General features: G+C 37.7%; 5 protein-coding genes across 13 annotated transcripts; 4 read left to right on the top strand and 1 right to left on the bottom strand.

Annotated features, from left to right (window-relative positions):
* The first annotated feature begins 1486 nt into the window (after window positions 1-1486).
* On the top strand, window positions 1487-6814 carry LOC149020522 (protein MOS2-like). Of its 5 annotated transcripts, none has more exons than XR_016172215.1 (4): window positions 1487-2397; window positions 2503-2569; window positions 4433-5205; window positions 5943-6814. XR_016172215.1 is itself a non-coding variant. In XM_089148689.1 (2 exons), exon 1 carries the CDS (start codon window positions 1614-1616, stop codon window positions 2388-2390), a length of 777 nt encoding a protein of 258 aa, XP_089004815.1. In that variant the 5' UTR covers window positions 1487-1613; the 3' UTR covers window positions 2391-2397; window positions 2503-3383. The 5 variants fall into 5 exon arrangements, 1 of the variants encoding a protein (XP_089004815.1); XR_016172213.1 differs by having other exon boundaries at window positions 4418-5205; XR_016172216.1 differs by lacking the exon at window positions 2503-2569 and having other exon boundaries at window positions 5943-6811.
* Window positions 6815-8109: 1295 nt separating this feature from the next.
* LOC149020521 (rac-like GTP-binding protein 3) lies at window positions 8110-14866 on the top strand. 2 transcript variants are annotated; one of them, XM_089148686.1, is made up of 8 exons: window positions 8111-8651; window positions 8924-9011; window positions 9277-9386; window positions 9479-9542; window positions 11933-11997; window positions 12118-12183; window positions 12994-13085; window positions 13937-14866. In XM_089148686.1, exons 1-8 carry the CDS (start codon window positions 8547-8549, stop codon window positions 13986-13988), a joined length of 642 nt encoding a protein of 213 aa, XP_089004812.1. In that variant the 5' UTR covers window positions 8111-8546; the 3' UTR covers window positions 13989-14866. The 2 variants fall into 2 exon arrangements, with proteins under 2 accessions (XP_089004813.1, XP_089004812.1); XM_089148687.1 differs by lacking the exon at window positions 13937-14866 and having other exon boundaries at window positions 8110-8651; window positions 12994-13089.
* Window positions 14478-15338, bottom strand: LOC149020520 (MLP-like protein 423). The gene is made up of 2 exons (XM_089148688.1): window positions 15086-15338; window positions 14478-14960 (listed from the first exon to the last, which is right to left on the bottom strand). Exons 1-2 carry the CDS (start codon window positions 15330-15332, stop codon window positions 14680-14682), a joined length of 528 nt encoding a protein of 175 aa, XP_089004814.1. The 5' UTR covers window positions 15333-15338; the 3' UTR covers window positions 14478-14679.
* Window positions 15339-16544: 1206 nt separating this feature from the next.
* On the top strand, window positions 16545-20206 carry LOC149020519 (Protein kinase superfamily protein). Of its 4 annotated transcripts, none has more exons than XM_089148684.1 (9): window positions 16545-16788; window positions 16865-16924; window positions 17176-17273; window positions 17417-17601; window positions 18113-18311; window positions 18428-18591; window positions 18667-18771; window positions 19450-19572; window positions 19660-20206. In XM_089148684.1, the coding sequence occupies exons 3-9, from the start codon at window positions 17204-17206 to the stop codon at window positions 19894-19896; spliced, it is 1083 nt and encodes a 360-aa protein (XP_089004810.1). In that variant the 5' UTR covers window positions 16545-16788; window positions 16865-16924; window positions 17176-17203; the 3' UTR covers window positions 19897-20206. The 4 variants fall into 4 exon arrangements, with proteins under 4 accessions (XP_089004810.1, XP_089004811.1, XP_089004809.1 ...); XM_089148683.1 differs by having other exon boundaries at window positions 16546-16788; window positions 17149-17273; window positions 19660-20205; XM_089148685.1 differs by lacking the exon at window positions 16865-16924 and having other exon boundaries at window positions 16545-16864.
* A 572-nt stretch (window positions 20207-20778) lies between these two features.
* Window positions 20779-26223, top strand: LOC149020518 (uncharacterized). Its single transcript, XM_089148681.1, has 2 exons — window positions 20779-21976; window positions 25505-26223. The coding sequence occupies exon 1, from the start codon at window positions 21424-21426 to the stop codon at window positions 21973-21975; it is 552 nt and encodes a 183-aa protein (XP_089004807.1). The 5' UTR covers window positions 20779-21423; the 3' UTR covers window position 21976; window positions 25505-26223.
* The last annotated feature ends 4 nt before the right edge of the window (window positions 26224-26227 follow it).

The following is a 26227-nucleotide window of genomic DNA, read 5'->3' as shown; positions in this document are numbered from 1 at the left end:
AGGTATCCATTTATCCTTTCATATGTGTATCTTGTCACCTCTACCCACCTTTCATGCTAATCCTTTCTTCAAAACCTCTCTCCCTATCAAGACACAACGCCAACCCCAGGAAGGAGCTGATCCCATCTTAGCCTCTATAAAACTACAATTAGGAAAGTACACATTCTTCATTACCTGAGCCCAACGCGAGTTAGGATTAGTTAACAACTTCCATGCCAACTTGAATATGGATCGCAGGGCCACTAGGATTACGGACTGAAATGTTACCTTTCTCTAACATTAACAATTACTGTTTTGATTTGTTTTATAACTCTTCATATGGGAAACCTATGCTAGGTTGGATTTTTTCTGTTATCATCGTCACTTGTTACATGCTATGGCATGTACGTAATGACGTGTTGTTTAGAAAGGCTAATCCAAATCTAGAAAGGGTGATGAAAAACATTTATTCTTGGTGTCAATATCTAAAAATTCACCCTTCTGGGAACTCAAGTCATTCCCATCCAAATGTAACTCATGTTTCTTATGATGAGCACAGTGGGATACTATTCTCACACATGCAAAACTTAGCACCTATGCATCTAACAATGTTATTCTGTGCAGGTACAATGCAACAATCAACAAAGGAAGTGGGATGCTGCTGGGGGATCACTTACTCAGGGAAAATCGTGTATTGTTGCTATGGCAAACAGGAAGGCGGTTCACTAATATCATCGATAGTAAAAGGATTAGCATCAGGGCTGCAATTGGCACTAAAGCACAAGCTCCGGATAGAGTTAATAGCAACCAATTGGAAATGCATTAATCAATATTTGCCGAGACCAAGTACTCCTTGGCCGATAGAAATAATCCATGATTTTCTATTCTTAGCAACCAAGACACAAGCAATTCCAATTGATACATCTGAAGAACACGAGTTTCTACGGAAGACCAAACTCTTAGCGGAAGCGGCATTACAGGATCAACAGTTAGGCGAATGGAACCAGATAATAAATACTTTGTAATAAGAGTTTTTTTAACTGCTTTGTATCAAAAAAAAAAAAAAAATTCCATGCCAACTTGGACAGTATGGCTTTGTTGCGAGTTGAGCCATCTCTGAAACCCCATACCTCCAGACTTTTTGATCTACACAGTCGCTTCCAAGACATCTAATGCGTTTTCTCCTTTCCATATTGAAATCCCCAATAGAAATTTGCTGCCATTTGGGAATTTTCATGGTGAAAGATCTCAGGCAATTTGAAGTGGCTAGCAGCAAAATTAAAAATGGACAGGGCTGAACTTTTCAATAGCACTTCCTTTTCAAATGGGACAACAGTTTCTGAGATCAATTTTGTATCCTCTGAATTAAGTGTGATGACTTGGTTTTTGAACCATTATAGTATTATGGCAATTAAACATTTCAAGTAATAAAATAAATAAAGACAACAATTTATATCTATTTCTGTTCTTAATTTTTATTTTATAGTCATCCAAACACAGACTTTTTAGTGATCCAAACAATAGCACAGCAGCACCTAGCACCGCTTGCCCGAGCCCTTCTGAGCTATAAACGCCTGACGTCTTCGCACGCTGCTCGTTTAAGTTTTACCACAGGCCTGCAAGGATAAGAAACCATGAAACTTTCATTTTCCCTTCCATCCAGAGTATCTTCCAAGCCAATCCAGAACAAGACAGCTGAGATTTTCGAAGAGAACTTCGAAATAGATGAAGAAATCAAACGTGAATACTTCACAGAGTTTGATCCCTCCAACACACTGAATGGTTCGGAAAAGTTTGTGATTCCGCCTATTCCGAACGAATGGGACCCCAGAAGAAAACAACGAACTGGTGTTCGCTCTTCCGCGGATGACCTCGGTGTGGGTTTTAAGGTTGAAGCTCCGTCGACTGCCGGAGTACCTGACTCAAACACGTCGTTTGGTCTGAATCTCAGGCAAGATAAGGAAGCCAATACTAGCCAGTATGCCAAAGAGAAGATGGAAATTGATTCTCTTGTTCGATCAGGGCATGGTGAGGAGTTGTCACTGGAGAGATTGAAGGAGGATATTAAGAATCTGCCTCAAGATCGAGGACTCGATGAGTTTGTTGATGTTCCTGTTGAGGGTTTCGGGGAAGCATTACTTGCTGGGTATGGATGGCATAAAGGGATGGGCATCGGAAGAAACGCAAAGGAGGACGTGAAGGTCTACGAGTTTACGAGAAGAACAGGGATGGCTGGGTTAGGGTTTGTTGAGGATTTCAGTTCACAGAATGTTCTGCCCAATGGACCTGATGACCTGATTGAGCGTTTGCAGGCTCAGGTAGATAATATGCTTTCCCCAAGGAAGCCTATGACTCAAGAGTGGAAAGAAGACCGTATCAGTAAAGATGATGAAATGGGAAGAGAAGAGTGAAGAAGAGGTGAAGAATCGAGATACAGCAATTTATATAATCAAAGCACTTAATTTATTTTACTCTACGCTCGTCCCAATGACTATTACTGAATTCTTAGTTTATGATTCGCAGGGTATTCATTTACTCAAATTATGTTTAGCAGTAAGTGGTCAGAAGCTCATACTACCAAAGAAAAAAGGTGGTCAGCAGCATCTCATATACTTAGGGTCTGAATGTCTTGCTATTGATTTACCAAGAAATGAAAATAACTGTGAATGTCTTGCAACTGATATTGGTCTAATGGTCTTTTCCTTTTAAGTTTATGGTAAGGTCTTGTTTGAGGACATTGAACAACCGGTTATGTACCTGCTAACTTTTGTGCTTTGGCATTTCCGTTTATTGTGGTTGTTCTTTCTGTTCATTAGTGGCCGTTTAGTGTGATCATTGTAGTTGGATTATATCATCCTGGTGTCAGACCTAGGCATGTATAATTGTATCTTATAATTGGGTATGATTTTTCTGCTGAGAGAATAGTCTCACATTAGCTAATCTACTTCCTAAAAGCCTCCCATGCCCTCATGTACTAGTGAGTCCCTACCCAATAATTTGAGCTTTTTGGTCAAATATTTACATGTTCTGAGTCATGACATTCATGACAGAGTATTTGGTTTTGAAAATTTCAGTTCAGAAGGTGGTATAGGATATTTTAGGGGATAATACTGTCAATAAATTATGAAGGATTATGTCATTCAATTTCAATGGGGAGATATCCATTGATGGTACTGAGTGCATAATGTTTTATTTGGAAGATTTGTTATTGGATTTCTTTCTTTTCTTCTTCTGCATTCTTTCTTTCTTTTGTTCTTTTTTGTTGGGGGGGGGGGGGGGAAGGGGGGCATAAAGATAAGTATTGGCTCAAGGAAACACAAGATCAATCGTTTCAAGAAGATCCCAGTCAGACTTCTGCTGCAGCCAAGATGATCAATTGCTGCCAACGAAAGACTTTGCCCACCAACCCCCCCCCCCCCCCCAAAAAAAAAAAAAAAAAGAAAAAAGAAAAAAAGAAGAAGAAGATGATTTTATAGCAAGGCTGAAGATGAGGCTAATCGCTAATTGTGATTTTAGAGTTTTAGATTGACATCCTTTGATTAAGTTCCTCACTCTGGATCCGTTTTTGGGTTGGAACTCTGAAAGCATTAATGGTTTAAAGTCTTCTTCCATTGAGCTGATCGATAGGGTTTAATGAGTTATTCATGGCAGAGCTTGTATGTTGTCGCTCTTTCAGTGTATAAGGTCAACTTAATCTAGGATTTCTGGATGTTATACTTCGAGTCATGTTGGAGTTTTTGTCAGTTGTTGCATTTAGTCATGTCAAATTTTCAGCATTCTGAGTATTTAAATACCTAATTTACTATCTGCAGGGGAGATCTTGGCATTTTGTGATTTCAGGTTTAAAGTAGAGTTTTTATCATGTATTATATGTGTGGTCTTAGAAGTTAGAACATGAGATGTTGCTGGGCAATGACCTTCGAATATTTTTATTGATCATCATGGCAATGCTGGCTTGTGATTTATCTTTTGTCAGCCATGGAAGACTGTTATAGAAGGCTTCCCTCATACAGGTGGAAAATTAGGAATGGATTTAGTAAAAACCATACCCACAATTAGGTTGGAGTTCTTGGTTTTTGGGCCTGTAAATGATGAGAAAGCTAGTTCAGTATGCAATGTCTTCAATTTTTTGAGGTGTTTCAAGTTTCATGTAATTACCTAGTACAAATGCTCTGTCTTAATAGATGCTTGCCACATTTCCAAGTAAAGGTAGTGATGGGTGCAGGTTTCATTTAAAAGAGGAACCCTTAACCTGAACCATGTTAAGTAGGGCTGCCCTAACCCAATTGAGAGATAATTGCGAATGTTAAACAATCTGCATTTTTTTCTTGAACTTGTTCTAGTGTTAACCTAAATCCTTTAATTATGTAGATTTTTCATGGAAAGTTTTCTTTTATCTCTCATAAGCATTGACCCAACTGACATGACTTCCTCATAGTATTGTTATTTGCAGGAACCAGATGCATTACTGCAGAATAAGGCTGTTGCTTTAGGAAAGGCTATGACGATAAGCATCATCCCAGGTAGCAGCAGCAGGTCAAGTCTTTCAACTTCCTTCGAGTCTCAAGAGAAATGCATGCAGAGAAATTTACTCATTGACATTATCACTACTGCTCTTGAAGCATCAGTGTAGGCTATAGCTGGTGTTACTGTTGCCTGCTCTTTCCAAAATCCCCAAGGGCCTAGCAAGGAGACCAAAAAGGTGTGAGAAAATGACCCATCAAATAGCTGTTAAATTAGGAAAGATTATGAGGAGCAACACTAGGAGCGGTATTGTGAACAAAAATGAGAACCTGAAGTGCTTTGACTTCATGGTCAACAAAACCAAGCAGTGTGGATGCAGAGTTTACCAACTCCTCTACACAAATTTGGTGAGAGGTAGAGAAGCATTGGGTAAAAGTCTTATCTTAATAGTTCCTCTATTTCCGTTATCATGCTTGTTGTATTGTGGGTACGCATTCGGTCCTGATCAGCATTTTTATTACAATTCTGATTGGGTAGCATTTGTAAGCAACAGTTTCTGTGAAATAATATTGTTTTCAAGGCATTGCTTGTATTGACCTTTCTGGAATTAAGTTTTATAAGTATGGGTTTGTTGGTCTTGTGTTAATCTAAATCATTGTAATATTCTATGCACTAATCTAGTTTCATAGTTTTACAGTTCCTACTCTTTGAAGGTCCTCACATATTAAAATTCCAAACCTTGGGGTCATCTTCTGGCAAAAGGTATGTATAAGAATGCACAGGATTTTGATTGTTGATATCTTTAATTCATTAATTAGTTATAGAAGCGGCAGGAGTCATATTGGTTGTTACGAGTACACCATAAAATATTGTCTTACTACGTATAAAATAACCAGGCTAAGTGAACAGCTTTTCAACTGCAATGTTCATTTGGTTATGAACTGCAAAAGCAATAACTATTTAGATCTTATGTGGCTGTGATTCATTCTCTGTGACAGCAACTCCTCACCCAATACTAATGAGGTTTGGTGGTGAAGAGTTTGCTGATGATGTTTTCCATTCTCTGTGACAGCTTCTCTGTGGGAAGGTGTTGCTGAATGACTAAAAACAATTAAAAGTGTACAAGTTAGGTCTTTTTCATGGTCTCCATCCTACCTAACCTTCAAGGTCCAATATTTAATTTCACCCGATACTAATGAGGTTTGGCGGTGAAGAGTTTGCTGATGTTGTTTTCCATATTAGAAAGTTCAGGGACCTAGAAACAGCTTCTCTGTGGGAAGCAGTTGCTGAATCACTAGAAACAATTAAAAGTGTACCAGTTAGGTCTTTTCGGTGGTCTCCCATCAAATATTTCATAATTTCACTTCTTCGGGGACCCAGTTGATTGTTGATGTCTAATGTTAATTCATTAATTAGTTTTAAAAGTCACAGGACTCTTAGTGGTTTCCATCCTACCCAACAGTGCAGGTTTATAACATTTCATAATTTCACTCCTTCAGGGACCCAGTAATTGCCCAGCCCTGGAAAGATAAAGAGGAATATAAAAGCTCTACTCCATGGTGGTCAAGTGGTTGTCTTCGTAGTGTGTCACTGTAATAAATACCAGGACTTGCAGTGATATGCAATACAAGTTGCATTTGTAATGTTTTGGTCAGCAAATTCCATTATAGCACACTCATTATGGTCAATGTGATAAAACCAGGACGGATCAGGTGAATCTGTTTCTGTTGATCTGAATCTTGATTCCTGTTTATCTGGAAGAGCCGATTCATATTTCTAGGGTTCAAGTGGAGTCTGGAATCCGATCCGATGCTGTTTCGATTAGAGTTGGAACTGTACCCACTTCCCGTACTGGGATCCCTAATTATGGTGCTGAACTCACGTTGCATTTTGTAGATTTTATGCCGTTCATCACCTCCGACTGAGCTTAGATTTTGATAACATGAACCGTGGAAAGAAAAAAGAGGCTTCATTTGAGCCCTTCAAAATGGTGTCCACATCAGGAGCTGCCAAAACTCCTTTTGGGCTTCCTTCGGTCCTAAAAGCACTCTCTTTCTTCTTGAATCGACAAAGCGTCTCTCATGAAAGATGAATCTCTGTATTACCTTTTATTAAAAAAATCCAGGAAAACCATGTCATATTATGTCGCTAGGTGTCAATGAATTACCATTCACTAGCAACCTCAAGTTACAGGTTTTTAAAGGAAACATGTTTATTATACCTAGGGGCAAGCACAGAGAGACATCAGGGAAGATGTTTCAAACATCTAATGCACAAGCTCATTGCCATTGCAGAGTTTGAGGAGGATTACACTTTCTCTCATCAAAGATTCATAGAATATGGGGGTTATGAATACTCTAATGAGGACTTTTACACACTGAGTATACATCATACAGAACCATGTCTATATAAATATTCTTTAAGCTTCTTTCCCCCTTTTCGAAACCCAATTGCTTTTCTTTCCAACCTTCCCTTTCCCTGTCATTGTTGCTTAACCTACACTCATGCATCAAGTATAATTTCAATTATTTTGTTTTGTTTTACTTATTTCCTCTCCAATCATTCTACCTTCCTTCAAAAAAGAAAGTGAGAACAAAATGCAGAGCTGTTCTTTTGAAATTGTAGAAATGTTTGTTCTACAGATTCTATCTAACAACATAGTCTCTTTAAATCATCGTTTGAGTTTGGTGAAACTTAAGAACACTTACCTTGTATGTCACTTGACAAGTTGACTTGAGTCCAGCCTAACTGGGTTTCCCAGACTAAGAATACCTAATGCCAAATTTATTTTAGGATATTCTGAACTTACATGTATGATATTTTATTTCGAATAATATTTTTAATATTTAAAAAAGAACATATGGGTGAGACAAGAATCATATAAAGAAATTAAAGAAATTAAAGAATGTTTATTTATCTAAGTCCAAGACCGTCTTGTGGGATGCAGCTTAAAACATATCATATGCTTTATTAAAATGACTAGGATCCACAAGTATCCTAAGTAGTTAAAGGTATCAACTCATCAATCAAATTATTAAAAGGAAAGCTATGAGAATGCTCTTTTGATGCTAGGGACAGTTCACCAGTAGCTTGAATTCATATGTTCTCTTCTTTACAAGAAGACATGGACACCCTAATGGCTTTTCATGTATGAAACCATTATGTCAAAATTCACATATTTTTCCAAAAAAAAAAAACTTTACTAAACAAACACGGTTAGAGGTTTCTTAATACAACAAACATTTGAACTATCTTTTATCTTTAATCTTGCAATTAAAAGATTCTAAAATTGTATAACATGGTATGGATATTATATTATAAACATTGAATAAATTTAAGATTCTCAATGAAATTAAAAAATTAAAATTTTCATACAACAATGTTGAATTATTCATAGACCAATTGTCATTTAAATTTGTTTTTAGGAAAAAATCATGTCGCAACGGAAGTTTTTGACGATGTGGGATTATCAGGCAGACACTTGGCACATCATCCTTATGATTGCCGATGTGTCAACAGCTGCGTAGGATTGGAATCAGGCATAAGAAGTATACTTGCAGTTTCATGTTGGTACATGCAGGGGATCATATCTAACAAAGACAGCGTGTTAAAGGCACAGCGGAAATAACGAGTACATACAAGGGTATTCTGGGAATCAAGCGCAACAACTTGGATTCTTGGATGCATCTCACCAGAATCACCACACTAGTCGACCAACCAAAAAAACCAACCAAGAAAACCAACCAAAACGTTCAATTTCTCTCTCCCTCGGGCGATGACTGTTTCTGAGGCTCTCACAAAGGAGATCAAGCGAGTTGGAACTGTGGTCTCTCTCCCTTCAATTCCACTGTAACGTTTGCCTTTCACTGTTTTCTGTATGGTCAATTTGGTTTGTGGTTTTTCATTAATTCGGGCCATCATTTCTTGCTCTGAATTTCATTTCAAGAACAAGAGGAGGAAAGAAATAAAGAAAGTAAGAGGGGGTGAGAGTCATATGGTCTTCCTCAGTTTCTCTCTTTATGTAAAGCTAAGAAACAGCTCGCTGTTTGTTCTTCTCTTTCTGTCTATATACTTTTTCTACCTTAGAGAGAATAGTTTATCCAATGGCGTCAAGCACGTCAAGGTTCATCAAATGTGTTACAGTCGGAGATGGGACTATTGGGAAGACTTGCTTGTTAATCTGTTACACAAGTAACAAATTTCCCACTGTAAGTCTCTTCCAATTTGATTTTGAATGCTTTAGATTTTTAATCTTTTGGGTTTTACATTTAGTTTTGCTTATTTTCTTCTTTGTGGATATGAATTTCTTTTGGCTTTTTCCTCGTTTTATGTGACGTGATTGTGCTTGTCTTCCGGTTTTCCCATTTCTGGTCTCATATTTTATTTGAGTCTTCGAAAATTATCTTTGTAATGCCTTTTCGGCATAAATTGTCCGTCAGTATTTTTGGTTCTTGTTCTCTAATGGTTATTTATTTTTCAGGATTATGTGCCTACTGTTTTTGATAACTTCAGCGCGACTGCTGTGGTTGAAGGAACCACTGTCAATTTAGGTCTTTGGGATACAGCAGGTTAGATTTGAAAATTCTGGGCGAAATTTAGCATAGATAATTTAATGTTGGTATTTAATTGGAAAGCTGGCTACCCATTGACAGCTAGTGTTTGAAGACTGCTTTTGAATCTAAACCTGCCGCATGCACTTCACAAACTTGATATATAAGTCTGATATAAATGATTCTACTGAATTTGGCATTTATGTTTCTTTTAATTCCCCCTCCTCCCCCTAGTGAATTATGTTTTTCACTGTTGTGGATCTAATTTTTCTTTTTTTGACAGGACAAGAGGATTACAATAGACTAAGGCCCTTGAGCTACAGGGGAGCTGAGGTTTTTGTTTTAGCTTTCTCATTAATTAGTCGTGCGAGCTATGAGAATGTAATGAAAAAGGTACATGATGACAAGTATTGTGAATTTCAGTTCTTGATTCTGAAAGAAAATTTATGTGACAATCTGATTATTTGTGTATTATTTTGCTGCAGTGGATCCGAGAACTACGGCATTTCTCTCCTGGAGTACCTATTGTACTTGTGGGCACTAAATTGGGTAAGTGTATGAGCTCCGCTGACATCTGTTTCTTCATTTCCTTCCTAAGATTGTTCTGTGTTTTGTTATAAATGTCTTACTTTATCTACTTTTTTTGATAATCTTTTGTTCTACTTTATCTCTAAAACATTGTTAGATATTATCTTCCATTTTTCTCTTATTATTTCTTTTAATACACGGTAACGATTCGTCCTGCTCTTGATGATATTATAGCAGGAACCACCCTTTGGATTGCTTTTATCTCTTCACCTTAATGTACAAGTAGTTCTGAGCCAAATCACAGCAGTGTTCTTAACTGCATTAATAGAACATCCAATCACCTAATACATGTTGCAACACTGAGGATTTAGACAGATGAAATTCGAAGTACATGGGCACTGTTACATTTGAAGTGGATGAGAGACATATTTTTTTGGAACCTAGTTTGTACAGATGTATGGCTGACTGGTTGCTGTTGCCCATGTGCTTTTGGTAGACTTGCAGAAATCTGATTTAAAAGGAATCAACATGCAATATAGTATCTCAGTATTCATGAATTGAGTATCATTAAGTGGACAGCTATGTACATTTCTTTTTACATGCATTTTACTTTCTTATTTCTTCTCTCTCTAGATTCATAGTTAAAAGTATATCTCATTCAGACTTGCCATATAAGAGAAAAGCATGAAAATTGTGTCCAAATAGTTTATGGTTTAAAGCTGTGTATATCTACCCCTCCCAGACCTTGAAGTAATTGGAGCCTCGCGCTGTGGTATATTCTTTTTTCATGTTTGGACCATGTAAGCATCACAGTTCGGGCTCCATAGAGATTGATTTTCCCCGCATAGAACCAGTAAGTCGAATGAGAAAAATCATGTGCACTCATTAATTGTACAGTTGGGTGCTTCTGTATGTCTAAAAGTTTCTTTCTATGATCAAAGCATATATGCTTTTCAAAACTCAACCAGTATCAATTCATTGAGCTTATCTAAGAAAATATCTTTCAACTTCCAAAAATGCTTGGTTCAAAAATCAGAGGTTTCAGGCATTTTGAAATTCAAAGTTTTATAACCGACTAGCATTGATTTGCTTCATTAATGTCTTTAGTCAGCCTATCGACTTAGTCACCAAAATGTGCACTGATAGGAGATTGGTTGGAGTTTCTCTCCCTTTGATTGTGCTCTAATGTGGAGACAATGGAATTGCTTTGGAACATAGTCCTCCTTTGAGTTACTCCAACAAAGTTCGTATTGGTTGGTAAAATCCTACTAAATTATACCTTGCAAAGTCAGTCGATGTGGTTTGAGCCTGCTAAGCAAAAGCCATTGAGTGTAATTGTTAGGAGGAGGTGATATGGTTTTGACTGTAGGAGTTACAACACCCTAGGGGTCCAAAATTGGCTTTGGAAGAAGCATAGTTATTTTGCCTGGTACTATCTTTATGATGAAGCAGTTCCTAATGGTGGACACGACAACCTGCATTTTTGTTCAAGGCGCCAATTGCCAGGATCTGCTGATGATGAAGGTTGCAACCACCATGGGGCAAAAGTCATAATTCTTTCTGTGCATCAGCAGCAGCAGTAATCTCACAACCATCCCGCAATTGCTGCAGTAGTGAGAAGACAATGAAAAAAAGTTACAGCAGCCACAGCCATAGCCATAGCTGCAGCTACTGTTTCTGTTCCCAGAGAGGAGGTAGAAGGAGTTGGTGGTGAAGTAGAAGAACAGAGGGAGGAGGGTGTTCCTCTTTTGCCACTTTTTATGGTCAACTGTTGACTGTGTCATTAAAGCATATTACGGAGGGCATGTAGGTGGCACACTTAGGACTACGTCTAAACCATGCTTCCCAACAGTAAGTCACCCATCTTAAGGATGGCAAATGTAACAAAGGAATGGCTCAGTGAACTCCAACACACCTAAGCATCCAAGTGGCTGGCCATTGTGTTGGCCTGCCATTCTGGCTTGTTATGATGGAAAGCAGCAGCGAGAAAAGATATGGATTGCTTTGATTTTCCCACAAACATGTATTTAAGGGAGTTGAATGACCAACCTGGATCTGTGTAGCCGACCCCATTAAGTTGGAATAAGGCTTTGTTGAGAGTCCCTCTGCTTGTTTGACTCCAGTAAACAGTAATACACTACATAAGTTCCATCCCTAAAGTGTGTATGCACGAAAAATCTTTTCGGTGTTCCATGGTTTTACCTTCTTGCACACAACAATAAATGAAGCTAGATTGCTAGCCTCAGTTGCAGATATAATTAAACACTAATGGAGAAGGTTTTCCATATGCTAGTGAAATATAAGAAACAACTAGGTCTGCTGGCACATTTGATGCGTATACCTTTTATTGAGTTGTTTTCAATGCATCCATTATTTTCTGTCTTTGCTGAGTGGTTTATATGGATGTACAGATCTCCGTGAAGATAAGCACTATTTGGCTGATCATCCTGGATTGTTGCCTGTGAGTACTGCCGAGGTATTATTTTTGCACCACGTGTCTGTGTGAACTTTGTAATCAGATTCATCTGCAAAAAAAAAAGAAAAAAAAAACTTCGTGATCAGTGCTCTTAATGGTAATGACTCCTACAATTATCAGGGGGAGGAACTTCGCAAACAGATTGGTGCTGCATATTATGTTGAATGCAGTTCTAAAACTCAGCAGGTAAATTAGCCTATACCATATTGAAATAATTGTAATTAATAGCAAGCTACATAGAGACTCCAAAAAGGAGGAAAGATTCCCCATCCATCGTTGTAAAGATGAGAAAGGTTTCTGTTAATATATTTTAAAAATTGATTTACAAAATCATTATTGTAATGATGATAAATGTTTTAGTTATATTCCATTCCATTCACTTTGAACCAGATGAAGCCTTCAGTGCAGGTGTGCCTTACTGCCTGAATTTCATCCTTGACTTTGGCATCTTTGTCCCTGTGTCAGTTAGATTACCAACAAGATCTAATTTGATTTGGATGTCATGCTCTAGTCAGAATGGTATATGATCAATTAGAATACTAATTACCTAGCAAGTTTAATCTTAGGAGTGCTACTTGTATGTTCTCAATTTTGCTCTGGCAGATTACTGTCTCAGTGTTCAATTACTTGGTTGAACCATGTAGTTGAACTCTACAATAACAGGGCCTTGTGAATTCTAGTTGGTTTTTGGAAATTTATGGAAAGAATATTGGTCAGATATCAGTTTGTAATGGTGTTGGTTGAGATTTTCTAATTTGGTTGGGGCTTCTATTATTAGGTTGCAGTTAGCATTTCATGGGTCTTCTTTCATTGTCTTGATCTCATCTTTTCAAATATGTTGCTGATAGATTGACAATGTGGTTTTGCAAGATCGAGTATATTATTAGTCTTTTCAAAAAATTCTACTTTGGCTAGGTTGTACACAGTTTCTTTTATAACCATGTTGCATGTAGATACTTCAGAAGCCTTTGGTTTATGTGTCCATCCAATGTGCAGAATGTTAAGGCAGTATTCGATGCTGCTATCAATGTAGTTATCAAGCCGCCACAGAAAGAAAAGAAGAAAAAGCGACGTGGGTGTTCACTATTGTGAGTTCATTGCGTTTCCCTTCTTCCCTCCCCTGCGTCCATTATCATTGAAAATTGTTTTTGTTTTGTTGTCTTTTTTCCTTTTCTCTTGTATCCCATTGGGGCAGATTAGTGCGGTAGTGCCTTACCCTGCTTTCACACAGAGAAGGATGTTGGGTTAATAAAAACCTTGGTATTAAGGATTTCTCTTTTTTTTGGGGGGTTGAGGGGGGGGGGGGTGGTGAAAATTCTGAGTAGAAGAAAGATGAACACAAAATCCGCTCTTTGCTAAGCTTTTCTACACTACTGGCCTACCCCCATGGTCTGAAAGGAAATAAAAGCTTTATGTTTTTGATATCATTGTATCTTTATGCTTTATCTTCATTACTTTTCTGCTCTACTGGCCTACCTCCATAGTCTCAAAGGAAATAAAAGCTTTATGTTATTGATAGCAATTGTATCTTTATGCTTTATCTTCATTACTGTCTTATTGTATTATGAACCACTTTATGTTCTTGATACCGTTGTATCTTTTTGCTTTTACTTCCCTCTCTGTTCTTGCTTTGGAGACCATACATGGTCTACCGGGCAAAACTGAAAGATGACCTCAAAATTCATGCAAGAAAGAATCCATGATTATGGAGCTTGCTTTTTCATAAGCTGTCTTCCTATTTGGAAGTTTCATTGGATGGACATTGTGAAAGAATAGGTATTGAGATAAAAAATTGGCTGAAGATAAATGGGATCCATAGTTCCTAATCCTTAATAGTTTACACCCAAAAATAGAAAATTTCTTATCTTAAGCTTCCCTCGCTGTTACTTCCAATATTTTTCTCTACTCAAGAAGTATATTATTTTGGCTCCAACTGCAGGAATGTACTATATAAGAGGAGTCCTTCAGGCAAGCGAGGTTCAGCTTCTTGATGATGTTGTAGCATATGCTTCACCGGCTTACTGTGAAATAAGAAAACTTCTCTAACATGTTCGGATATGTTGCCAGACGCCCAGATTGCTCAGTTCTTTTGTGTGGCTAGTGCTTCGGTTTGAGGCGACGTAGTTTGTTCCTTGACTCCGTGACAAGCGTTGTGGCGCTATCAATGCTTGGATGTCTAATAACAGTAATCCTGGATATTAGACACTAAATGTGCTCTGTAAAAAGTTGAGTATTTATTTTAGTCACTAGCACTTCGATTTTTTTTCTACGAAAAAACATGTGTATGGGTGATGTAATTAGTGTTTAGTGTAAGTTATCATCGGCTACTGGTTCATGATTTTTCTAGATCCTACTGCTCAGAGGAAAATATAGAATCTCTAGGAAGACAAACAACTTGAAACACTTGTATTTTGTTTTATAGACTCTATTTATACTTGACCCATGAAAGTTTCTCCATAGAAGTTTCACAAATGCTAACATTGACTGATCGACAAAGCTGAATTATTTGATCATAAAATACTCAAGGAGTAATGACAAAGCATACTAAATGTCTGATGACAATTATTACTCTAATATTTATGAGACAGAGTCACCGGCTTCAACCCCTTCAAGGGTAAACACCTGATAACACCTAAATCCCCATGATGGCTACCCAGCTACATACGTTAATTAAGTAACTTCTTAAGGCTGGGCAACAAGGTAATCATCCAGGGCCTTGAAGACATGAAGTGCGAAGTCTTGGATGAGGTGTGGATCAGGGACATCTCCACTGGCCTTCTCGAACTCACAGCAACATTTGACCAAGCTCCCCTGGCCATCAGCTTTGGTGGTAACCTGCAACATGGACTTGAGATGCTTGTAGTACTTCGCCACATCTCCATCAATGACGCTAGAATCCACCTTCTTCCCTGCCTCATCCACAGCATCAATTCTCTCCTTTGAAAACTTCACCCCTGGTATCTCTGTTGTACATATTTATGTTATAGTGACATTAAATCATTAAATGGGATACGTCAGTGTATGTGTATGCTAATGGTAGAATAAAATAAGAGCTAGCAGCGATGTTTGTGAATTCTATATATAATACCTTCAGCGTACGTCAAGAGCCTGACGGAGCCGACACACTTGCCATCTCCTTCGAGAACTTGGATGCTCTTGTAGTGGGTAGGTAATATCTTGGGGAAGAGAGTGGTGGAATCTCTTACGCTTTCCCAGAACTTATCTGCACTGCTCTTCAATTCCATCTCCACTTCAAGCTTACCGCTGGAACCCATTATAGCTCCTCCTTTCACACTGTGACAACACAAAATCGAACTGCAACTGGAATGAGCCATGGAACGACATGGATATATAGCTGGCGATGTGTTGATTATTGTTTGGCGAGGTAGGCATTAGGGTGGTCAGAATTGAATGAAATGCCATTAATGATTCACCTAATTCTTTCTCCATTGTACCGTCGACAGTAGTATGGATCTATCACAATTCACAAGGAGGATTTCAAGCTTGATGACGGGACAAATCTGCCCTTGGAGAATTGATCCTAAATAATGCTAGATTCGACTTCTTTCATCTGACAAACCCTAACAATCCCTGTTTATTATGTTTTAATGATGTGGTTAGATTTCGATTCTAAACCCAGTGGATCTATCTGAATAGATCCGTGGAGTCAAGGTACAAGAAATCAATGTTAGAAGAAAAGGACAGCATGGTAATTACAGAAGATCCAAATTCCAAGTTCCAACCGTCATCGTCGGTGCATTGAATGCCTATCAGCAGATGGTGTCTACTTATTTCTTTTATTTGACAAACACAATTTTAGCTTTTATATCCACCGATTAGAGAGTTATCTCCGATTTTTAAAAAATATTTCAAAAGAAAGGAAGAGATGCAGAGGAGGAAAAAAAAAGGGGAAAGGTTATTTCATGGATGAGACCTCTCCATAAGTGGTTCTTGATCTCTTTACGGTAGGAAGTAGGAACATGGTTTTGGTCTCTTACGCTAGGAAGTAGGAATTCCATCACTTCAATTTAAGTTTTATGGTAAAATTGTCGAATCTAAAACCACACTTAAGATTCAACTCACCCTTGATGTGTATCTGAAACCGTTGATTCATATTATATTCTGAAAAATGATTCCTTCAAGTATACATTTTGTTCTTGGATAACTTCTTTTTTGGGTAAAATTCTGATTTTGCATAACGAATCCGTGAACCCTACTGACCTACTCTTGTGGCTTTGATAACAATTGCGGTTATAAATGATCTTTTTAACTGCCAATCTAGTTGTTCTTCCCCAGCGACACCATGCGTGATCATGGTTGGTCGCTGTTTCTCTGAGCAGTAGAAATAGAAAAACGTCTGGGCCCTGGAAGCTGCTATGTCAATGTCACCGGCTGATTCATGAGGCAATTAGTAGGAAGGTAATCCTAATCTCTAAGATGCTTTAATCATTTCGTTTCTATGTTTTTTTTGAAAATTCCCCAACTTCGTTTTTTCTTAGTTAATTAAGATTATTTCACCAAACATTGCATCCGTCATCACTCATAAATTACGAAATCAGAACTGTACAAGTCTGTGAGTACAGGGTAGCGACTAGGGGAGAGATTATGGTTGATTGAAAGCTTCCCCTCAACGGCTATTTCTCTCTCTCTCTCTCTCCTGTACAAAAGAAAAGGCACAAAAAAAAGGGTGAAATGGAGGAAGAAGGAGAATGCAGTTTATCTTTCCTTGTCAAATACACCCCTCAGGAGAAGCATTTCTCTTCTTCTTTGTTTGCTTTCCTTTCCATTCAAGTACTTTTTTTCTTCTTCTTATTAGTCCTTGGATAAAATATCCTGTTGTTTCACGTCTTGTACTTGGTTAATGCAGGTGGGTAGGAGATGGGATTGTTGAGTATACCTCAAATCTAATTCTAGCTTCACTTGCTCTGTACGTACCCTTACAAGGATTCATATACTTGTTATCCTCTTCTATGTTTACCTGTTATTAAAATTTCTTCATAGTTTAATGATGCTGAAAGGGTGTCCCATGCTTTCTGTGGGGTGGGATGTGAAACTGTTCTTTCCGACTCTGGAGACAATAGGAAATTATTTCGGACTTTTCATGTGCTTTTCTGTGTAAGGTGTTAATCTGTCGTTTAAATCGTCCAATAGGAAGACTCTTGTTCTACTGGAGAGCAGATTGCTATCTTGACAGAATCAATTCATCATGCCTTTTGGGTTGGTCACAGCATGGAACAAGAGGCGGAGAAGCAAATCGGAAGATCACGTTGATCCTTGTATGTTTCTCTTCTTTCTAATTATCAGGTTTTTATTGATGTGTTGCCTATGATGGAATTTTTCGTAAAATGCTTAAATGGAAATTGGATTCTCGCGCCTTGAGTCAATCTGCTGTCTAAAAAGATACACCTATTTTTTTCAGGGATATATAAGCCTGTAGAATTCTGGCAACTTGAAGTTCAGAATCCGCCAGGAAAAAGACGACATGGGTCCTCAGTGTTTACGCTCAAGGAAATGGAGGAAGCAACATGTTCGTTCAGCGAAGAGAATTTGCTTGGAAAAGGAGGTTTTGGGCGAGTTTATAGAGGAACTCTGAAATCAGGCGAGGTACGTATCCCCCTTCCCTCCTCTTCTTAATTTTCCTTCTTTTTTTTTTAGCTCTTGAAAGCCTATCTTTTGACCTAATAAACTTGGAAAGATTAAACATTGATTAATACAAATAATAAGTCAATAACAAGAACCAATGGTGCTGAATTTCTGCCTCTCCTGTCAACCTATTTATCTTCCTATTCGAGCAGCATTACCACAGTTGGAATTACAGGTGATTAATCCAACAACAAATACTTATGTCCTCCACAAGGGCTAGTTTGAGAAGTCCACTTCTTAACATAACAAACTTGGAATATTAAACAGAGACTAATTAATACATGCAGAACCTCAGTATCTCCTATCAAACAAATTGACTCTGAATTCGAGCAGCATTTGATGGTTACTCCTGTAACAAATGCTTGTTTGCTCCACCAGTGCTTCTTTTTCTGATTGTTGATAGTTGTAAAGTTCTGTTAGAGAAAATTATAGGTATCTTTATGACTTTATTTGCTTCTTTTTCCATTATCAGGTTGTGGCAATAAAGAAAATGGAGCTCCCACCATTTAAAGAAGCAGAGGGTGAACGAGAATTCCGAGTGGAAGTTGACATCCTGAGTAGATTGGACCACCCAAATCTTGTAGCTCTAATTGGTTATTGTGCAGATGGGAAAAATCGATTTGTAGTTTATGAGTTTATGCGCAATGGGAACCTACAAGACCACTTAAATGGTAGGGTTATTACCACACTCAGTAGCCCATATTGCCTTATACCAATCTGTAGATGCATGGTCAGGTTTCTAACTTAAGCAATTTAACCATGTCACTTTTTGTGCTTGCAACTATAGGAGTTAGTGAACCGAAAATGGACTGGCCTTTGAGGCTCAAAGTAGCACTTGGAGCAGCGAGGGGACTTGCTTATCTCCATTCTAGTTCTGCAGTTGGAATCCCTATTGTTCATAGAGATTTTAAATCTACCAATATACTTCTAAGTGCTGATTTTGAAGCAAAGGTAATTTATTTTACAAACCATCTATCTGCTACTTTATGTGTAGTGAACATGACATAAATGGTTGTTGCTTCTCAGATATCTGATTTTGGTCTCGCCAAAATGATGCCCGACGATCAGGAAGTGTTTGTAACCACAAGGGTGCTTGGCACATTTGGTTACTTTGATCCTGAGTACACATCGGTATGAATTTTTATTTATAACTTTCTACTTTATTGTTTATTCTTTTATCTGTGTACATTGACATACAATTGGAAGTTTATGTTTAAGAAAACCATAGTTTTGAACTGCACTTTCTCACCCTAGTGTTTGAGTTTTAGATAAAAAAGAAATCCAGTGAATCCTGCTAATCTAATCTCTGGTGGCTTCCTTTTGCAACCTGAATCGGATAGCAGCGCAAACTTGGTTGAAATTTCATGTGAAGATCTCCTGGATCTGTTTTGCGGATCACTGATTTTACCAAGAAAAAAGTAGTTAAGGTTTTCAAGCAGAACTCTGGATATCAATAATGACTCTGAATACAAAGCAATGTAGCCACTTGAGCTGCCTCCGCTTCCCGTCTTTTTAATCCTCATTATAAACTTGCATCATACTTTAAAGCCCACCTTTTCACATTATCCACAGGGAAATTTACTCTTAACTAATTCCGCTTCAAAGTGGTTGAAAGTGTTGTTTCATCCTTTGATATTATGTGATTCTGTTCTCTCTAAATTATTTGCCCAATTTTCTATTTTATAATGTAATTCATAGTTCATGTGGTAATAGGCTTTATACTGGACTACTCGTTTCATCTCTAGAACAAGAATGGTTTGTGAAGGGTAGCTGAAACTCTGGGCTTTTGGATGTTTTTACTTTGGCCAGACAGGGAAGCTGACTTTACAGAGTGATGTTTATGCATTTGGAGTTGTTCTTCTGGAACTGCTGACCGGACGCAGAGCTGTTGAATTTAATCAGGGATCCACAGATCAAAACCTTGTATTACAGGTGAACTGATTTTTCAGTTTGAGGGGATGTATGCAATAACTCAGTGATCCATTAATCCATAACAGTCTATATCTGTGAACTATTCAGGTTAGGCACATATTGAATGATCGGAAGAAGTTGCGCAAGGCAATAGACCCAGAGATATCTCGGACTTCATACACCATGGATTCAATTGCTATGTTTGCCAACCTTGCGTCTCGATGTGTCCGTGCTGAGAGTAGTGAGAGACCCTCAATGACAGAGTGTGTAAGGGAACTACAACAGATTTCCACTACTAATGCAAAAGGCATAAGCATGAGTATACGCTCGTTCAAAATGCCTTGAGAAAAGTAGAGCATTGTCTCCGAGAGAGACAAGCTGCTTGAATCAAACAAAAATATAATTTATTTTCTTTCATTTTGGGTTAGAGGTTATTGAAGCTCAACACTGTAATATAATGTATTTTGATTGCTGTTCAAAAGAAAACAATGTATTTTGATAGAAGGAAAAAAAGAAGAAATGAACCACATACATCACGTGGTTCACGAACTCAATGCAGGCACTGATTTACTTGGCAGGTTTACATCCTTCTATAATGAAATTATTTTTAATCTTCGGTCTCTCAACCATATAACATTATAGGGAGTCTTCTTTTAAATTTGAAAAATTAAGCAAGGTTTTAAAATATAAATTTATATTTCTCTTTACCCCATGGGCAAAATTGTCATTTCAATCTCAAAATTAATAGAAAAGAACGATGGGTAATTTTTTCAGTGGAATGTTTGAAAATTTATCCAGTTAAGTGGGCAATCAAAAATTTAGGACCCAACTTACATGGGCACCATAAAAATAAAAACTCTATATAATAAACCAAACCTATTTTTTATTATATAATAATAAAACAATTATTATGAAACATAACCTATTATCATATTTGATAATTCATAAGTAGATTATAAACATAAGTATAAACTAATTCAAAGGAGCAATAGCAGAAGACATCGTTACCAAAGTAGAGAATATGATTTCGATTTAATGTAATACAGTTCCCTCACAATATTTTTCAACAAAAAAAAAAAGTTGCCTTACAATATGTATATACACATAAGGATATACGAGGTGGGCCAGGTGGCTTATCCTTCCATGTGGACATGGGCCCCCTACTCCAAGAGAATAAAAATTGGGTTAAATGGGTTGGACATGGACATGGGCCTAGCCATTGTTTTGTGATTCCCGAGTTTAGACTCTGGAACTCTTTCGGCGATTCGCGAGGTATATTTCAGGCGTAAAAGAAGATAAAAATGTTTGCTGTTAGAAATTCTTCGGGTGAAGAAGCGAATTCGAATGCAAAGCTACAGAGACTCAAGCAGCAGTGAGCAACAATGATGATGCCGTAGACAAACCGAAAAGGGGGTTTCGATCTGGGAATTCGTGAAAGTTTCAGAGCACCATAAGTACGGGATGATTGGTGTGATTTTTCAAGATCTTTACAGCTTGTCTTCGTTTTCTCTCAGCTTCATCTTCTTTTTCGTGTATTCCTTGCGGCCAGCATCACGTATTGTTTTTTGCCTTTAACTCAATTGCTCTATACTGTGTTTGATCCATTCTTTCCTCCCTCTCCCTCTCTTGTTGCGAACCCGTCTTGTTTGATTATTTCTTCTGTTATTAATTGGGTCGGTTTTATTTAGGGAGAATTTCTGTTAGTTTCTTTAGGATTTCCTTTTCTTCTTCTGGGTATTCACGAATCATTTGAGTGCTCAATTTATCCCATCTTCTTTCATTTCTGTTCTTGAATTCTGCCTTAGTTGGTAGGTTCTTTTTCGTTGCTATTCGTCGAGTTTCATTTTGGGACAATTTTTTTTTCTCAAGAACATGTCGCAAGGCTTTGCAGTCGAACTTTACTTCGACCCTGCACTGGAAAACCAGGTCTTAAAGGCTTGGAATGTCTTGGCACGGCGCCAGATCAGCACCCAGCTTATTGAGATGGCATCTCGGCCACACATCACCCTCCTCTCCAGCCCTCTTCTCGATCCTCCTAAACTGGAGAGCATCATAAGGAACTTTGCTTTGAAACAAGAGCCTCTGGCGCTCTCTTTCTCTACCATTGGAAGCTTCCCAAGTGGAGGCAGCGTTCTCTTTCTCGGCCCGACTCCATCACTGGCACTCCTTCAGTTTCACTCGCAATTGTGTGATGCACTGAGAAAGGAAAACGTGGAAATCAGTGAGGAGTATAGCCCGGACTCCTGGGTCCCTTACTGCTCGGTTGCGCAGGAAGTTCCTAAGAACAGAATGGCTGAGGCTTTCGGTGTTCTGCGAGATTTGAAATTGCCTGTTACTGGGTATGCAATGGATATTGCCTTGGTAGAGTTTTCCCCTGTTCGTGAGCTCTTCTCATACCCTCTTGGGAGTGTACCTGAAGCCTGAGGTACCAGAATGATCTTACTGATTTTCCTTTCTTTAATTTATTTTTCCTTTTAATGCACTTACATTTTCGTCAATGGTTCTGCTTATGATTTTTCAGTATGGTTACATATGCATGATATTTATACCTATTCACTGTTTAATAAGGATTGTGAATGTCTGGCTGGCTGATCCTTTGGGGTAGCATATTTTTTTGGAGGAATTGCCTTAGGGTGGCATTTGAACTGATTTTTTTTCGTTTGTAAAAATACCATATCAAGAGAAAGGGATTTTGCTTCCCAGCCAAGGGTTTCATTCTCAAGAAAGTTCAATTGGATGTGAAACCTTTCTTTTGGTACCAACAATAGATTGATTCCGATAACTTTTGCTGAATATAATTATGCAAATTGAGAATAGAAAGCATTTAGTTACACTTGACTTTGTGAGCTTTTAAAATGATTATTTGATTTGAATGCTTTACCAAAACAGTCTCTCAGGAAAAATTTCTGGAGAGTATAATTATGCAAATTGAGAATAGAAAACATTTAGTTACACTTGACTTTGTGAGCTTTTAAAATAATTATTTGATTTGAATGCTTCACCGAAATAGTCTCTCAGCAAAAATTGCCAGTAAGGCTGCATGGGAAATTGCTCCCCCAGGCTGTGCTTGTGCAGAGGCCTTCAGCACAGGGTTCACCATTTTAATGCTTGGTTTGGAGAGTGATTAGGTTTCCCTGATAAGCACACAAACCTAATTTTCTGGTTTGTTTGTCTTGCACCTTACCTTTGCATTGTCACTGCTAAAGTGGTTCGCTGGTGGAGGTTAGGGGTCGCTTTCTTCTTCAGGTACTGGCTTGTGTTGTTGTTACTTCATTCACTGGAAACCTCAAGTGCCTGCTGCTTGTGAGTGATTGCTTGATTTAACGCTTCTTGACTAGTTCTAAGTATTCAGTCGGTTTATCTGTTGGGTCTCAGTCCAATGAAGTCCATGGGCCTTTCTTGTGCTCTTCCAAAAGAAGCATCTTTTTTTTTTTTTTGGATGAATCAATAATTTAATTAAACAACAGCATGCTTACAACAAAGAGGAAAAGGCAAAATTACATAGCACTAAAGAAATAATTCGCCTCCAGTTCTTTTGGCCAAAAGAAGCATCTTTGATATGACTTGTAATGGGCTTATTGATGAAGATGCATGGTTTGCTTGGGGGGGGGGGGGAAGTGTCATGTATGTGGATTTTAATCCATTATGGGCATATTGCACTATTTAGAATAATTACTTCTCTTTTGTTGTGGAGAAACCTGCTGGAGTTTATGGTTGAAGGTATTCTTCTGTCCTAGTTACTAAATATGAACATATATCTTGGAAACTTTATATTTGGGTATTCATTAGCTCTGGAAAATGTATGTGTTGTTGGGTTTGATTTTAAGAACACCTGTAGAGGTAGCTTCAAGGTATGACATGTTCAAGCAGGATTTATCCAATTTTTTGACATACACCAGGATGGTCACTGCTGAAATACAGGAGGCGGTCTTAAAAATTTTGCACTACTTTTCTTGTTTATGTTTTATTAACAGTAATGAAATTTGTGCAGTGTATCAGATATTATCCATGACAGAGAGCTCCCCTTTAATAGTCATTTATCCACAAGAGAACAGCACCCATGATAGTTTTTCCTATTGGTCATTAGGCTGTTAAAACAGAAAAATGAAATTGATGAGGTCTTATTATTGGCCCTTCTAGCCCTTCTAGAAAATCCATATCTTGAAGCTATTGAAAGTTGTGCTTCGAGAAGGTCATGCTTGGAATGTTGGTCAAGTGCTCACTTGCTGAATGCTTGGTCACATGTTTAAGTCCTGAAAACACCCCTCTGGAAGCAGGGGTATATGTGTGTAAAACTAGTGCATTGACTTTGTATACATGCTTGTTTTCTATCTGGTAACTGGGAGAAGGATATTTTGATCTTTCTATGTGGATTCGAACAGTAGAGGCTTATCCTTTACAGGAATATGGAACTGTGAATTTTGATTGTTTAGCTTGATTGCATTGATGCAGGGATTTATTCCCTCTTGCATGTTATTGTAGACTCTTGGTTGTTGAAGCTAAAAATAGGCAGTACTAGTTGTGTATGAGTCTGTCTTCACTTCATGGATCACCTTTTTTAACCAGGGTCAAGTTCATTGGAATTTTGTTGATTTTTTATTCATTGTAGGACATTTAGTTAGTTTATCTGAAGATTAAATTTGTTCATATGGTAGGAAGCAAATCTTAATTAATTATCTTTGCTGGGAATATTTTATAATAACCTTCTTATTTGATTATATTTACGGAATTCTTTACCTGCCATGGACATAAATTAAAGGAACTCAATATGCAGAACCAAAAACAAGTAAAGAACTAGGTATGTTTGGAAGTTTTTTGAAAGTTCTATTGATGTTGAAAGATTTGGCTTGCCTAGAATTTGACCGTATTGTTGTTATTGTGGTTCACAAAGACTTTGGTGCAATGTGAAGGTTGCTCCATTGCAACCTAGATGTTATGGATATGAGTAGGGAAACAGCCACTTTGCAAACCTGGGAAATAAAGTTGGGTACATTTTGACCATCCTATCTTTTACATGTCTTATTCTTTTAGTTTTTATGCCTTGAGGAGCCTGTTGGCTGGACATCCTTGTACCGGAGAATGTTGGTGGCAGAGGAGAATGAAGGGGAAGAGTGGATTTAAACTTCAGAAGTAGCATACTGTGTTACCTTTTAAACTGAATGATGCCTGGATCACTTTTCTTTTAAAACCTAGTGGTTTCTTTCCTTCTCATTTAAATATGGAGGTTCTTGAGAATTTTTGAGTAATTGTAGTAGTTCTGTTTGATATTATAATAGCCTTTCACTTAAGAATCAGGTAGCAAAGATGGAAGAGAGCAAGCAGGATTGCAGTATATCTTTGCACCTTTTTCCGAGAATTTGAACAAACCAGAAGATTATTACCAAAAAGAGAGAAAAAAAACCAAATGATTTTATACTGAATATATGTTGTTACAAAGAAAGGGGCAAACACAAAATGACCAGCATCTCTGAAAGTCTGGAAGCTGCCAAATACTAGGTTGTAGGAGATAAACGGATGGACTTGCTATGTAATTGGGTTAAAATTGTATAACTTTTGAATGGAACCTTTTCTGTGGATTGCTTGGATAGTTGAATGAGCTGAAGTTCTATGACCGTGAATTTTCCCTTTTGTATTGGAAGCTCATATACTTATGTGAGAGTCCATTCTTTGGACATAGAGCCTTCTTTTTATCATACCAGTTCCTAAGCTAGAAGGCCCCATTTATTTTTAAAACTAAAGTGGTCAGCATCACAGCTGTGCTCCCATTTTTATACTCCCACATGGCATTTTAGTTGTAGACTTTGGAAGACTTGTTTACTTTTTGGTTGTTTTGTGCTTTACAAGCATGATATCCTTGTCCAAGAATCTTGAAATGATCACAAACTTAACTTTGTACGTAAAAATCTGAGGAAATTGTCTTTTTTTTCTCAAGGGTTTAATGCATAATATGCAGGTTGAGTAGTGAAAACATGACAGTCAATCTACACGAAGAATTGTTGGGATTCGGAGAAGTGGCTTTAGCTGACTGACTCTCTTCACCGTTGGCTTCCTTGAATCACTGAAGTTTGGATAGATGGTAAAACAGTAGACATAAAGTACAATGTAAAATTACAATGTAAAATGGCAGAGAAATAATAGCTTTTCTTTTGGAGATTTAATCGATTTAGTTGCTTCATTTCATTGGTTACATCAATGGAGTCAAAGAAAACTATGGATTTACTGTTGAAATTTCAGTGCAGGGTGGGGATGTAGATTCTTTTAGATTTAAAGAGCACTTGGCTTTTTGATTATCAAATTGATGTAACATCACTAATTTTGCTCAGTTCTTTTCAATCTCTTGGTCATGTTTTTGTTATGGAGTGCTTTTATCACAGTTAGATGTTCAGTTAGGTGAAAACACAAAGAATTAATTTTCTCCAGGCCTGGTGGATTTAGATTGAAGTAGTACACGCTCTAAAGCATTTATTGAACTCTTTCCAGAGTATACCATGGGAGCAGCTCATTCTGTACATCCAGGGATTCGGTGCAGTTTCACAAGTGATATTAAATTAAATATTTCTTTTAGTAATTCAAGCACATAAGATGCAGGTATGAACAAATCAGGTCACAAAAATTTTGTTTGTATTTTCGCGGAATGGTTTAATTCTCAGATCAATTAAACATTGCCAGTATACCG

This window comes from Hakea prostrata, chromosome 3 (assembly GCF_041222555.1).
Source record: "Hakea prostrata isolate BN-2017 chromosome 3, UWA_Hpros_2, whole genome shotgun sequence".
NCBI classification, from domain to species: Eukaryota; Viridiplantae; Streptophyta; class Magnoliopsida; order Proteales; family Proteaceae; genus Hakea; species Hakea prostrata.
Note: the sequence above shows the minus strand (reverse complement) of the source record. Positions and strands in the feature narration are given on the sequence as shown.